This window comes from Botrytis cinerea, chromosome 3 (assembly GCF_000143535.2).
Source record: "Botrytis cinerea B05.10 chromosome 3, complete sequence".
Classification (NCBI taxonomy): Eukaryota; Fungi; Ascomycota; class Leotiomycetes; order Helotiales; family Sclerotiniaceae; genus Botrytis; species Botrytis cinerea.
Window position 1 is genome coordinate 2,928,948 of NC_037312.1, and position 14,034 is coordinate 2,942,981.

Consider the following 14,034-nt stretch of genomic DNA (forward strand, 5'->3'; position numbering starts at 1 on the left):
CCCCACCTCTACTCGCAGTCTATCTTTTGTTTTAAAATATTCTCTCGTCATTCCTACACCCTATTCAACAACCTTCATGGGAAGAGAAAAATTATGTCACTCTTAGCCAAATGAAATCTTCATAATCATTTCTCATTTTTCTGTATTGAAGCTTCATCAAATATTATTATCTCATTACACAAGCCACTGCCTCGTGTCTTATCCTGTGCATCATGCAGTACTATGCTTTGCCCCATCTGATCCTGTTTGGAATTATCCAAACAGTAGCAAAGGTAACATAACTGTCTAGCAACCCGCGTTCTCACGATAATATCATATCGCATCGAATCACAAAATATCCATATACTCACTATGGCATGCCACCCTGCAATCAGATCTACTACACCATATCTGATTAATCTCATGCGTCATACAAGTTACCGTGGTGAGTATCAAACTCTGCACTTGTAACCGCACTTTCTGCAGCATCTGCAACTTCTGCGTCCTCTACATCTTCATCTACTTCATCTGCGACACTCTCCGTTATCTCTGCCGCCAGCTCCTCATTTGGAAGCTGATCAGTTGTCAATCTCGTACTCCGTGGTACATATGTTGGTGCACCATTAGTAGCTTGTGCATATCTCAAGGATTCCCGAAATGATGGCTCAAGAACAGACGTTGGAAAAGCAGATCGCCCAAAAACAGATGGTGCAGATGGTCCATTGGAACTTGGTCCCCCGCCACTGGACCTATTAGCACCTGGTATGCCAAACATCCCCATCAAAAATGATGTGTCTGAATTTTTTTTGGTTCTGTCCTCCAAGGCACGTATTCGAGAAAAGCTATGGTTTCCTTCGCTTTGTTTTCCTCCATCTTGTTCGGTTTCTTCTCTGTAATCTTTTTGTACTTCTCTCTGAGCCAATACTCTCGAGACTTCCGATTGCATCACCGACTCGTTGTGTCGATCATCTCCGGTGGATCTTGTCTTCATGTGCTTTGTGCGAACAGATTTTAGATCATCTTCCTCGTTCGTATGATCATTTTCATCTGCTTCTTCACCATCAAAGAGAGGCTGTCCGGGATCTTTAGTTAATTCAGGTTGAATTCTCGTACCAAATCGAAAGCCGGGAGCAGAATGGGATGATCCTGTCTTATGACCAGTAGAGACATGTACCATCTGATGCGAATCCATTAAATCATCAATCCAGGAATTCAATCCTATTTCTTGTTCATGGACCCGCTCCCGAAGTCCTCTTCTATAAATGTCAAGAATGTAATTAGAAATTTCACGCCCTAACCGGTGGTGTAAATTACCGTATCGCCCTGTAAAATAGGTATCGTCGTCATCAATCAAAATTAAGCGTCTGCTCTGGGCGAAATGAAGTCGAAGGGGCTCAGGAGTTCTTGATGTGGTCTCGCTGAATCTTGGAATAGCCGGATCATTCGGAGGATTTTTAAAAATTTCAAACGCGAGTTGCGGGTAAGAAAGAGGAGCAAGCTGTTCTGGACCGGATAATTTACCGCTTGCGATAGGATAGAATCGAGCATCCTTTATCCAGTCATATATTGTTTGGTCATCGAGGATGTTTTTCAAATGCATGTGCTCTTGATCGTTCAGTTTATCTCTTCTTGTCAAGATAACCTCTTCAATACTTCCTTTCAGAACCAAAGTCTCAACATGTACAGGGCGAAGCTGACCGATACGGTGAGATCTCTTGATAGCTTGTGCCTCAACTTGCGGTGAAAATACTGGACTGACGAAGTACAATCTTGACGCTGCGCTCATATCTAGATCAGAGGCGGCTTCATTAACATCCATGAGTATAACACGGAAACTTTTGACGGAGTTGAACTTTGCAACACATTTCGAACGTTCAGACGTTGAATCTCTTTTGGTGTACACTAAATGCTCGATGTTTACACATTTTAATGCTTGTGCAATGTAATGTCCCACGTTTTCGGCCTCGTGAAATATAATTATCTTCTCATTTTTATGGTGAAGAAAAACCTGGTCCATGAGATATGAGAGTTTAGACGAAGCGGTGGATGTGATAGTAGAATCTTTCCACATCAAGTTCTTCGATGAAGTTGCGGTGTCGGGGATTGCCCTTGGTCTGTGTTCAGTAAAGCCTGCTTGTGTTAATCTGAATCCGTCAAGCTCTACATCAGCGTCTACTGCAATTCTGCGCATCAAGTTCTCTCCAATATTGTTGAGTTTGGCTATATCGAAAGAAGACTCAAATAAATCGTCGAGGCCACGACGCTGATATATATGAAACGACTTTTTTGCAGCACATATCATACTAGCACTCATCAAAGTTGGACATCCATCATGGTAGTCAAGTGCCCATGCACGCCTAATTTCATCCTGTAGAGGATTATCGACATACATGGCCATCTCATGTAGTTGAATCACGGCTGTGAATATGCCATTCGAGAGGGCTAGCTCTCCAGTTCGAATTGCTTCCCTCAAAAGTTCCTTGTCTTCAGGATCAATGTCACCCTTGGCAAGAAACTTCTCGGCGGTTTGAATAGAGTTCTCAATCATTGCTTTGGTATAACCTGACCAAGTAAAGGAAGCCTGTCGCAAATTTGAGAACAAATTCAAAAGCGCTCTCCTGTTCTTCGGATGAAATAAATAGTCTATACCTTCTCTTTCAGAGGTAACAGCATTTATAGTAATCATCATCGAAAATATATTCAACGATAACTTATTCTGAAAACATCCTTCGAGGTAAACAATTCTCTTGTTCAATCGGGGGAGCCTAAGTTGCCCCGTAATATCTCTTGCTGTATGTCTGATAATCATGCTTTTCAAAGTAGACTTGAGAATTTCTGGATCTCCATGGATCTGGCGGTTGTATCGTGGTTTGATAACTAGATCTAGCCACGATGCCTGATCACCCGCCACGGCCGTGTTAGCCCATGGCCGAGCTTTAAGACATGACTTCAATATATCTCCAAGTCTCTCGAGGTCCTTGATCTCCTGCTCGATAGAAACTCCGTTTGAGTTGGCAATACTTTTTTCTGGGGGCGTCTTGAAATTTTCTAGACTCATTGGTTTCACTTCACGACTTCTGAGCTCATGAGTTCTCGAAAATTCGATATCATTGCCATGGAGACCGTTCGTCGGAGTCCCAGAAATAATCCAACGAGCATCAAGGCGCAAAAGTTCAAGCATTATTGCCGCGTTTGGATTTATGCTTGTGGTTACATTCCCAAAACCATGTCCTTCATCGATGATGAGGCGCTTGAAATGAATATCACGAAGAGGTGAATGATATCCGAAGACATTTACAGGTCCTTTTTCTGGGGATATATTGCAAGAGCACCTTGAAGCTGCCAGGCCCCCAGAGCGGTGCTTGCAGGTGATGGTAATCTGTGGCATCAGTAAATCTTTTTCTCCGGCCTCTCTCTCAAATCTGCTTCTGCTGAATATAATGATGTCGTACTTTGCCAACTCGTGCGCGGGAGGTACTTGGATTCTCGCATCATTTATAACCATGTAACTCAAGCCGATGGTGTGTTTCTGGATTTCTGATTTCCACTGGTGCACTGAGTTCGGTGGAACTACTACAATTGTAGACTTTATGAGCCAAATCTTTCTCTTAGTTGGGAATAGATGGCGGGTCTGGCAACACGGTGGGTTACACTGATGCCAATAGTAGCCAATTCCCCTATTCAGCGCAACGTGCATTTGGCTAAATCCAAGTTCTCCTTCGGACTCCGTCTTTCCAAGAACTAGCTCCCACGGAATTCCTTGTCTGCCGATAGTCGAAGCGCACATATCGAGAAGAGAGCCTGTCTTTTTTCGCTTGGGAATAGAGGTAGCCGAGTTCTCGACTGGCATCTGAGGTCTCAGATATTTTGTTGATGAAATCAAAGCTAAGCAGATTAGAGTCTTTCCTAGTCCCGTATTTTCTGCGCATATTCCACCTCTTGGGGCTTCATAAAGGCGCACTTCCCTCAAACAAACGCTTGCACTCAAATCACAATAGAATTTACGTCCATGTTGATCTTTAATTTCTCGAAGACGTGGATCCAAAATATATCGTGGCGTTGTTTCCCGCTGCAGCATCATAGCTGCCGTTTGACATCTGTTAATGATGAATGAGTCAGTATTCGCTTATCAAAAGCAATTTTGAGGTGAAAAAATGAATAAACATAGCCGCGATGCAATCGAGCTTAAACGTGTTTGTCTTGAAATGACAATGCACAAATAAGTGCAATAAAGAAAATGGTGAAAATTAAGAGAGCTTGTAAACTGATTACTTACTGAAAGGGATGCATTTGGGTGTCTGGATGAAGTCCCTGTACATTTCCTGCCAGGAGAGATCGCATCGCATCCTGTACAAAATGATTCCCTTTGACCACACTTGGGTCTGGTCTTGTAGATGGTAGATTGTTGATCATGTCAAATAGCGAGATGACATCGGTAGATTCGACCTCATCCAAATCAGAATTGATATACTGAATTGGTGTGTCATCTGACCATGTTCCTTGCCAAGTCGCATTCGAAATATCTAATTTGCCTAGTAAGGCCTGCATACCCTTACGAAGTTGCTTCGTCGAACTGAAAAAGATTAGCACGAACCTGGAACCAATGCAATAGCCAATAAAGACGTACCTATCTAACACAGAATTTCCAATATCATCTGGTAGGACATATACTCTTACTTGACCACTATTTTGATCTTTTGCCTTGAACTCCATTCTAATCCAACCAGCATCGTGTATCCCGGTGTACTTAACAAGGGCAGCGGAACGAAGCAATTGTCCTTGTACGGTATTTGGTAGATATAAGATGCTCTGTTGAAAGTTGTTCATATCGGTAGGAAGATGAAAAGCATGCCAACTGCGACACGCAAATGCTTCTTCTTTTAAGAGCGAACATTCGTGCTTTTGTATTCGGATCGATCCTGCAGGGATATAATTGGTGAGATCAGAGAAACATGAATTTGTGGAACCTTTCATAGAATCTTGAGATGGAGGTGATACTACAGCGAAGCTTGAATCCGATACAATCTGTTGGGCCGACAATTTTTTTTGATTTGGATCTTGTTTGGCGGTGCCTTTCTTCATATTGCTCTATCACTTGTGATTAGTAGGAAGTCTTAACAACAAATCGTTCATTATCTTACCCAGATACTCTTCATTCCAATAGATCTCTTGGCCTTAAGAGGATCATCACTGCTGGGAGTGGGAGGAGCCATGTTGGCTTCGGCAGATCAGAGTGACCTCGAAAAATGAAATGCTTATAAACACTGAGGTGGTTCAAAAGGTTGAAGTGGCTGTTGAATGTTTGATACTGATATTGAAAAGATCATGCAAGACCTGGCCACGTTAAACGAATTCAGATAGCTTGGTGAAAACAGTAGCTTCAAGCAACCATACCAGCTTATTATCAAGTAAAGAATGTGAATTATTGTAGATTTAATAAGGGCATCAACCAAAAACAGATATTACAAAAAGTGCGCAATATCCGTCAAGGACCAAGAATTAAAAGTTGAATGTTGTTAGGTGGAAAATCGGATATCAAGTAGAGAAAGTAATTGATATGAAGGAAAGGGCCACAGGTTGACTATACTACTTCGAGTGATGGCTTAGTTGAATGAGATGAAGACACTAAGACGGACTGGGAAGATCCCGACGTTCCTACGTCAATGTCACGTTTGTTTGTCAGCATAATCAACTACACCTCATCACTCTTCAAAGTTAATTTATGTTTGAAATTGTATTTTTGATAGATTTGGATTGAAAAAGAAACCATTGTATCTCTAAAAATCTAACAAGAGTTATGATTGGTCTAGAGGTAGATTTTCCCCTTACTATTGCTCATGGTTGGTGTATTACTTGTAAGTGAATTGGTATTAAACCTATTCTAATGCTAGCTCATTCAATATTTAGGACAACCAATAGATGTACATAATATACAGTAAAAGGTGAAAATCGCGATGTTAGTCTGAGAGATTTCTGAAGAAAGTACCTACACTGACAAGATTACTCTTATATGTCTGATGGCTCTTGGAAATATCTGCATCTACCAAGTCTTCCAAAGACAGAGATTAACAAGGTATTATTTGGGTTTGCTAGTTCATCCTGCTGAAAATCATGCTTTTCTTGTATGATGATTCTTAAAGTCTGGTAGTAGCTTGATTCACACTCCTGTCACTTGGCACACTATCACAAACATCTTCAATCTGTTTCTTCAAGTAGCACCATTCCCACTCTTCTTCGACTCCATCTATGCACAAAGAGTCTTATCATCCCATTTTTAATAAAACCATAATGCATTACCTATAACTAATCAGGTGATTCATCTCAATCCTGCGCTCAGCCAAGAGCCTCAAGCAGCCCTCAGCAAACAGCCCTCAAATATTCCTCTATCTCCAAGAGCCTAGTGAAACCCGTCTCTCACAAGAGCTTGCAGGTTTGTCGGTGGAAGCGATTCTCTACATGGAAAGTCTATTCATCACAACTTGGTTATTTGCGATCCTATCCCAAACTACCTTTCACAATTCCCCTCTTAGGGCTCAAATCTCATTTATCCAGTGTCATGATATTTTCCATTATACATACAAACTCCCCTGATAATGAAAATATGTGACTATTTGTGAGCGCAACAAACATTGGGAGGTCATAAGATTTATTTTACTACAGGCACTTGCATATAACGGGACTCCAGAAGCGAAAGCTAGACATTAGCATCAAGTATCCCACAGTCAAAAGGTCCTTTGCTCAAAGATATCATTGTAATGTCTCCTGTGCCAAATATTCAAGTATCACAGAACCCTAACTTCTATTTCAAGAGAGGCACAATGAAATTAGAGAGAAAAGAGGATCTCCGTGTGTTGCTTCAATTCCTGTGTGAGATGTATAAATAGTCAGTAAAGAATATTTGATTTGTGTACGCGATATGTTTGAAGCTTAGGGGTTATAAAGTATAGTTTCAATGCATCTATAACATCTATATTAGCAGAATGGATAGACCGCAGAAGGGAGTGGTCGTGGGACTCCATAAGACAGCAAGCCATCATCTTTGTTCAAGTTAGGGCAGGAATTCATTGACCAGAATACCCATTTCTAATGATTCTGAAATAAGCAGGTCTAATGACGCCTACACCAGCAGATTATTACCAGAAAGCCAATATCTAATATGAGTTATAAGTCTTCAGAAAACAAATCTTACTTTCTAGCAGACCAAGGCATATCCGAAACATATCCAAGGACTTGCGCAGTTTATATGCATACATGCACATGAATTCAAAAAGTAAAATGCAATAGCAAAATGCTATAGTCACCATATATATATAAATAATGCTTGGTTCTAGAGTCCCTCAGCATTTTCTTGCATCAAGCACATCAAACAAAAACCTGACATTCTTTCTATTGCAAGACCTCACCCAACTCCCCAGAACAAAGCATCCTCTTCTATTTCCTTTCATCCCAACACGCACCAAAGAAAATACACAATCTCACACACACTCCCACATACCACACCACACCACACCAAACCCCAACCAAGCTCGAGCCACCCACCCCCTCCCTATCCGAGGTTCCCCCATCCGAAGTTCCCCCATCTCCCATCTCCCATCCCCATCACACCAATCACACATTCTCCATGTGACATGAATCATCAATAACCGTAGTGATCCCAAAATCTTGTTGCATATCTCAAAAGTAGATCACTCAACTATTTTTTGCCATCCAATCAATCTCAAACCCCCAAAATATTTTTTATGTTCTGCAGAGTTTTGGTTTGCCGACCCATCCATCCAATACCTTCATTTTGGGCTGCTGTTGAACGTGCATCACAACGCTGGGATTTTAACTATTCGTATGCATTTTTACTGTGCGTGACTACTAGAGATTGTTTGGTTCGTTTATCTTCTTTCATCTTCTAATATAACCTACTGGGTTATTACAATAATACTTACCATCACATTGGCGAATAGTATGCATGACTTAGAACCCCAGATTTGCCCACACTACAGTCTGTCTATGGGACATATATCAAGAAGTTTATATGTAATCTTCTAGTAAGAGATATAGAGATTGTGAAAATCAACTTTTTTCCTGTTCTATACTTGTTTTGATTCCCGTGTGCTCACATTGACTGTGAGTGAAGGAGATGATGTCATGATAAGCGACTGGATCTTTCAGGCTATGGGTTTATGTGCTATATATGAGGTTCCGTTGTCATTTTATGTGAGAAGGTTTTAATGTAGCTCATTTACTTGATGGCACAGTTCTACTTATCAATTGAAGATGTACAGGCAGTTCCTCGTGATTGATCTTCATAGAGGTTTTGCATTTCTCACTTTAAGCAATATTGGTATGATGAATCATCATTCATCTAGGATTCTAGGGATTCTTATGTATGAAGAATGTATTGATATTCTAATTGGACTGTTGGCACAAGCTGAAGCTGATCTTCTAAGCTTCCCACAATACTGTAATCCAGATTTCATATGAGATATTTGATCATACCACGTTCGTATAGTCTGCCTGATTCAGTAGAAATTCTGTTTCTTCTCCAGTTTCATGACAACGATAACTCTATATCTTAATCAATATCAGTATCATATTTGTCACCCGTGAAGCCCCATTCTGCATACCACGGCTCCCGGTCAAAAATTTGTCTCAAACCTGTGTACATGTGCAGCGGTGTTCTATCTTTACGGACTCAATATTGCGAGTTATGAAAGAGACAACTCTGTCTTGGTGATAAATTATCTGTTGAAAAAGCTAATTTTGAGGATGGAGCGATATGATACTGCTAAGATCTGAAACGATAATAAGTCAAGTAGTTTTGAGGATGGAAGATGTCGAAGATTTGCGTGTGGTGAGAATCTGGTTGGAAGTTGTAGATTTTGATAAGTGTTAGTTGAATATTTTGAAGAGTCTTAAAATGTTTGAGATATATATATTGTGCAGAAGGTACTGAGGTTCTATCGCATCACATGGTATTACCATACAAGAGTCCTCGGCTGGTAAGAAGATCATGAGGAACCACAGCCGCTGGATCAATTTCGTTAAACTTACACAATGAGATGTGTAGCAGCTACTGTCGACATGTGGGTGAGCTAATTTGGGCGGGAATGTGAATAAACCTTCTAGAAGAATGGGATAGTTCAAAAGTTGTATTTGTCACCAGATATTATTCACCTCACTTGGGGGAATTTCTATTCTGATTTTGTTGCGTATATGCAGCTGAAAAAAAGAAGGATAGATTCTTAGCTTATTTATTCTAAAAATTGATAGTGTTGTGTTCACTAAACACAATATTAGACTTAATATTTCTACTACATTGACTCTAATATGAGAAAAAATGATCCAAACCCACCCTTTAGTAGTATCAACGCTCAAGCTGGTATCACCTGATAAAATATAGAAAACGGATCTTGTGAAAATGCTCATTAATTTCGAGGTATGAAGATACATTTCCTCTTTGCAAAGGTCGAGACGTGATAACTCGAGCAAATACCAAGTGTCATGAAAGGTAGAGGGTTAAGGATCATGGATATATAGACTGAGGGCTAAAATCAAAAGTAAAGCCAGCTTCGAGAGCCAGGGGACTTGGATATGTGAAACATAAATAGATAGAAATGTACAATTATCATATCGTGCATGCAAGACAAAAGACTTTATTACTGTAAAGACTAGAAAACTGCGAGATGCATATTTATGTCGGCTTCTGTGGTATAGATCAACAAATCACCCCTTTCCTTGAGCCAAGATGTTTCTCCATATTTTCAAAAGCAAGTGATGATGACATGTCCAGATTTCAAGGTATCAAACCATAAAATGCAAGTTTGAGCCTGCGGATAGGTCAACAGAAAGTGTATAGAAAGTGATCTCTTGGTGACCTCGATTTAAATCTCCAATTTCTTATATTCACAGGTGGTTATGGAACAGTTGATTGTGCTCGGCTATAATTGGGTAGCTTCATGTGCATATCATTCGAGAATTGATCTTGCGGGGAGCTGCGCCTAGATTTGCATATGTTTTACATTTTTTGTACACGTAAAATGATCATCTAACAGTAGAATCGTAGAACAACTTTAACGAATTACCAGAGATCCAAAGCCAAATTTCATCTCACCAAAAGAGAAGCTTCCCAGAAGAAACCATGTGAAGAAGACATTTGTTTTTATATAAGGTTAGCTAACTACGCCATTTCATACATCTAGTCAGTTTTACGCCTCTGAATTTCTAATCTTCCGATCCTCGCAATTAGGTATCCTTCACTCTTCTAGCTGAAGAGGTTGTGCCATTGACGCGCTCTCTCATATATTCTACCAAGACTACCACGGCTCACCACCAAACATCTGAGCCAGCCCTTTGTAATTATGCACAGGAGTTCCGTCCGCATGGCATGCAATGTTGACTTTCAAGGTAGGAACCCAAAGCCAGGGCGAGCTCGTACCATTTCCGTCTTCGCACCCATAAATATTGCTGCCACTTTCGTATTTCGCAATCAAGGACATTAGAGCGGGTGCAGGCCTGCGAGTTTTCCAGTACTTTAAAGTCGCTTCTCCGGGCCCAGACCAGGGATCACTTTCCTTCGTATTCAAAAACCGATGGAAGTCTCCAGTTATCATGTCCGCGTGTTCTTTGATTGCCTCCATTTGCAGCCGATAATAAAGTCTTTGCAATTTCTTTTGTGAGTCGCTCAGACCTGGGGCATACTTTATGCGCAAGTCGAGATCCGTCAATCCATCTGAGATATCCAGCATTCGAAGTAGGTGCTTGGATGATGGATATGCCACGTCAGAAGTCTCTGTCTCGACTATGATCCATAATTTTGAGAGGGCCGGACAATGATTACTCAGAAACGTGTATAACTTGGCTGCGTTCTTCAATCTGACGGTCAGGATCGTTCGAGGACAGTACCATGATTCTAAGATGATATCGTCCAACGCTAACTGTGTGATATTTCCGAGAGACAAACTTCCACCCATGTCGTACAGTTGCAGCATTCTGATCCCTTGGACAAGAAGGATATCGAAACCAGGCCGAAAGTAACTGCAGAGCTTTCCTACATGTTCGACGAACGAAGGCGGGGCCACGACTTCAAACTTTCCAAATGAACGAAAAGTCTCTGCGTATGACTCCTTGCAGGCTAGTAGTAAGCTGCTTAGCCCACCATATCTGAGAGGGTGAGAAACGAATCTTCCATTTTCATCTGCTGTGAAATACAATCCGTTGACCATCGGATCGGGCTGTGCTTCTCTGAAAATTCGGGCTTGGAGTTCTAATGGCAAGCGTGAGAATGGCAAGAATTTGGTCAAGGCATTAAATTCTGGCTGCGTCGTTGAACTCATGATGGTGGCCTTGTGAAGGTTTGTCGATGGAAATTGTATGTGTTGTGGATGTGAAGGAGTTTTGGGCCGATTATTAGTCGAAAAGAAGATGGTATTTCAGATGACTGAGTGTTGAGTAGATATGATGTGAAAATGTTGCGCCTATGAATCTTTCTGTGTATTGTATCAAAGATGAAATTGAAAGATTTTAAAACCTGCAAAGATGATGTATGTATATCAACACCGATGCAATTACGGCTGAGTGAAACAGGGCAATGTCGTATTGAGCTACAAATTAAACCTCGAATGTGGCAGAATAAGCTCGTTAGTCAAAAGCGCTGAAGTCTTATTTCGCCTGAAATGAAAGATATATCGTAGAGCAGGACCAGCATACGCGACAGGGTTTTCGACAAGCAAATTGAGTTTTTAGACAGGTAAAATTCGGGTGAATCGAGCAGCGACAGTGAATTTGAGGATATAAAGGTTGGACATGACCCTGACTATCACAAGCGAGCTGCTCAAGAGCGTCGATATCACAGTCTTGGAATCTCAAGTCAATAGAAAAGACATAATTTCCTGAGCATTTACTTGATTTTTCCTACAAATCACAATTCGTGGGAAAAGACAAGTACTTCGTACTAACATGAAGTTTCGTGCTTATTATACTCGTACTCTATCACTTACCAAAAACCAAATGCATCTACAATCATCACGGAACCTAATCACGAACCACAGTAGTCTGAGTAGACTTATTGTTTTACAGAGACGCATTGTTCCCGCTCCCAACTTCCAGCTTCAAAGCTCAAACACTATTCTCCCCTCGCGCAGAGGAAATAAGACTTATACTTTCTGGGTGACAACTACAGGCTGACGACCGAGAAGAAAGGATTTTAGTTTGTCACGATATTTGCCAGCAATCATCTAGATCGACTTGAGATTCGTTTCCACTTCTCAATCCTAGCGAGGATCTAGTTCCAGGCTCCGGTTAGTATTCGATTAGAGAGGTAATGTGATACTTTACACATTAGATTAAATTAATTTTCTTTATCGGAGCTTCTCAATCTTCCTCCATTTTCTCCGGACTGCGTAACTCGCTTTTATATCTTTCCCTTTGACTTTCCCTTTCCCTCTCCACTTCTATCTCCGCTTCTATCTGCCCTTCTATCTCCCTATCTCTCGATCTCTCCCTGTCCACACTCATATCATCTCTCGGGGTATCATTGCTATATCTCCTTCTTTCCTCGTCTCTGTCATCTCTTTCCTCATTCTTGTAATCACCCATGTCTTCATCTTCTCCCATTTCCTGTTTCACATGATTTGTGTCTTGCGATTCAAGATGCAGATTATCCAGTCTTGGAGACCCATCTTCATCACCCACATCGACCCATATCCGAACTGTCCCATCCAAACCAGCACTAACAATTGCTCCATTTGGTCCAGGAGCAGTATCAACCCAACAAACTACACCTTCGTGCCCATGAACTTTTTGTATCAATTCCTTCGTGCTAACGTCCCAGAAGAGAATATCGCCATCCTCACTACCCGAACTGATAAATCCTTGATTGCCACTGAAACCAAAACTTCCACCTAAAGAGTATTTATTATTAACGTGGCCTTGATATGTCTTTTTGCATGTTCCAGCTACATAATCCCAAAGTCGTATACATGAATCGAGTGTATGCGCCAGAATGTACCGACCGTTGGGTGAGAATCGGACTGTGGTCACAGGTGCATTATCTTCGTGCACGAGAGTTCGAAGACATTGGCCGGTTGCAGTATCCCATACACGACTAAGACAAAATTAGAATCTTCGATATAAAATTATGAATGGCTGGCAATTGAACTTACATGAGCCCATCAGTAGAACAACTGCATACTAAGGTTCCATCTCGGATAAAATCCACCGCACCAACCGGGTCTGAATGCGCTGGTAAACTTCTCATCTGTCTTCTTGCACGTAGATCCCACAGGAAGACTGCCTCATCATAGCTTCCACTGGCAATTACGTTACCCTTTGGAGAAAAAGCCACCGAATAAACATAATTATGATGACCGAGTAAAGGCGTAGGATATGGTTTACCAGTCGCTCGATCCCAGAGTCTAATAACCTTATCGTCCGATCCGGATGCAATAGTGTTTGAGTCCGGACTCCAAGCTATTGTTGATACACCTGCGAGATGTCCTTCCATTGTTCGCAAATGTTTCCCTGTTTCCGCATCCCATATTTTAATTGTGCCATCTGCAGAACAACTAGCTATCCATCGACCATTGGGCGAATATCTTACTTGCGCAACTCCTTTGCGATGTCCTCGTAATATAAATTTGCATTTGTAGTTGAGTTTTAAAGGTTTATTAGAAGGTGTAGATGAGGATTGCGCCGAGCGATGTGAATCTTCAGAGGTAGATCTACTTCTTGAATGATTGGAATTTCGACGACTTCGATGGTGGGGATGTGTATGATCTAGTTCGTCGGCGCTGCCATCACTAGAATATGGTCTTGATTGTCTGCGTGTTGAATCGCGACGCGTGCTCGTAGATGGGCGAATTGCTTTATCGTCTGCCAATTCATCTGGTGAACTATAACCCGGAGTAGAAACTTCGCTATCGTATCTTCGACGTTTGGTTTGATGTCTTTCCGTCATATTGAATGGATTTGTAGCAGTTCAACGAAAGTCGGAAAGTATTTCGAGCTTTCGAGCTTTCGAGCTCTCGTTACATCAATGACGACTCAAATTAATTAAGCGCTGGC

At 41.3% G+C, this 14,034-nt stretch overlaps 3 protein-coding genes across 3 annotated transcripts; all 3 read right to left on the bottom strand.

Annotated features, from left to right (window-relative positions):
• Positions 1-146: 146 nt before the first annotated feature.
• Positions 147-5,509, bottom strand: BCIN_03g08580 (hypothetical protein). The gene is made up of 5 exons (XM_024692218.1): positions 5,374-5,509; positions 5,121-5,313; positions 4,607-5,067; positions 4,256-4,552; positions 147-4,076 (listed from the first exon to the last, which is right to left on the bottom strand). Exons 2-5 carry the CDS (start codon positions 5,190-5,192, stop codon positions 401-403), a joined length of 4,506 nt encoding a protein of 1,501 aa, XP_024547993.1. The 5' UTR covers positions 5,193-5,313; positions 5,374-5,509; the 3' UTR covers positions 147-400.
• Positions 5,510-10,151: 4,642 nt separating this feature from the next.
• Positions 10,152-11,696, bottom strand: BCIN_03g08590 (hypothetical protein). The gene has a single exon (XM_001554844.2). It carries the CDS (start codon positions 11,304-11,306, stop codon positions 10,287-10,289), a length of 1,020 nt encoding a protein of 339 aa, XP_001554894.1. The 5' UTR covers positions 11,307-11,696; the 3' UTR covers positions 10,152-10,286.
• Positions 11,697-11,862: 166 nt separating this feature from the next.
• On the bottom strand, positions 11,863-13,996 carry BCIN_03g08600 (hypothetical protein). Its single transcript, XM_001554843.2, has 2 exons — positions 13,134-13,996; positions 11,863-13,075 (listed from the first exon to the last, which is right to left on the bottom strand). The coding sequence occupies exons 1-2, from the start codon at positions 13,925-13,927 to the stop codon at positions 12,343-12,345; spliced, it is 1,527 nt and encodes a 508-aa protein (XP_001554893.2). The 5' UTR covers positions 13,928-13,996; the 3' UTR covers positions 11,863-12,342.
• Between the last annotated feature and the right edge of the window lie 38 nt (positions 13,997-14,034).

Excerpts from the sequence above, each read along its gene's own strand:
- BCIN_03g08580 (XM_024692218.1), bottom strand. The coding sequence starts at position 5,192 with ATGGCTCCTCCCACTCCCAGCAGTGATGATCCTCTTAAGGCCAAGAGA. Across the intron at positions 4,553-4,606 it reads GGAAATTCTGTGTTAGATAG|TTCGACGAAGCAACTTCGTA; the intron begins GTACGTCTTTAT and ends AATCTTTTTCAG. Across the intron at positions 4,077-4,255 it reads ACCCAAATGCATCCCTTTCA|ATGTCAAACGGCAGCTATGA; the intron begins GTAAGTAATCAG and ends CATCATTAACAG.
- BCIN_03g08590 (XM_001554844.2), bottom strand. The coding sequence starts at position 11,306 with ATGAGTTCAACGACGCAGCCAGAATTTAATGCCTTGACCAAATTCTTG.
- BCIN_03g08600 (XM_001554843.2), bottom strand. The coding sequence starts at position 13,927 with ATGACGGAAAGACATCAAACCAAACGTCGAAGATACGATAGCGAAGTT. Across the intron at positions 13,076-13,133 it reads TGTTCTACTGATGGGCTCAT|TCGTGTATGGGATACTGCAA; the intron begins GTAAGTTCAATT and ends ATTTTGTCTTAG.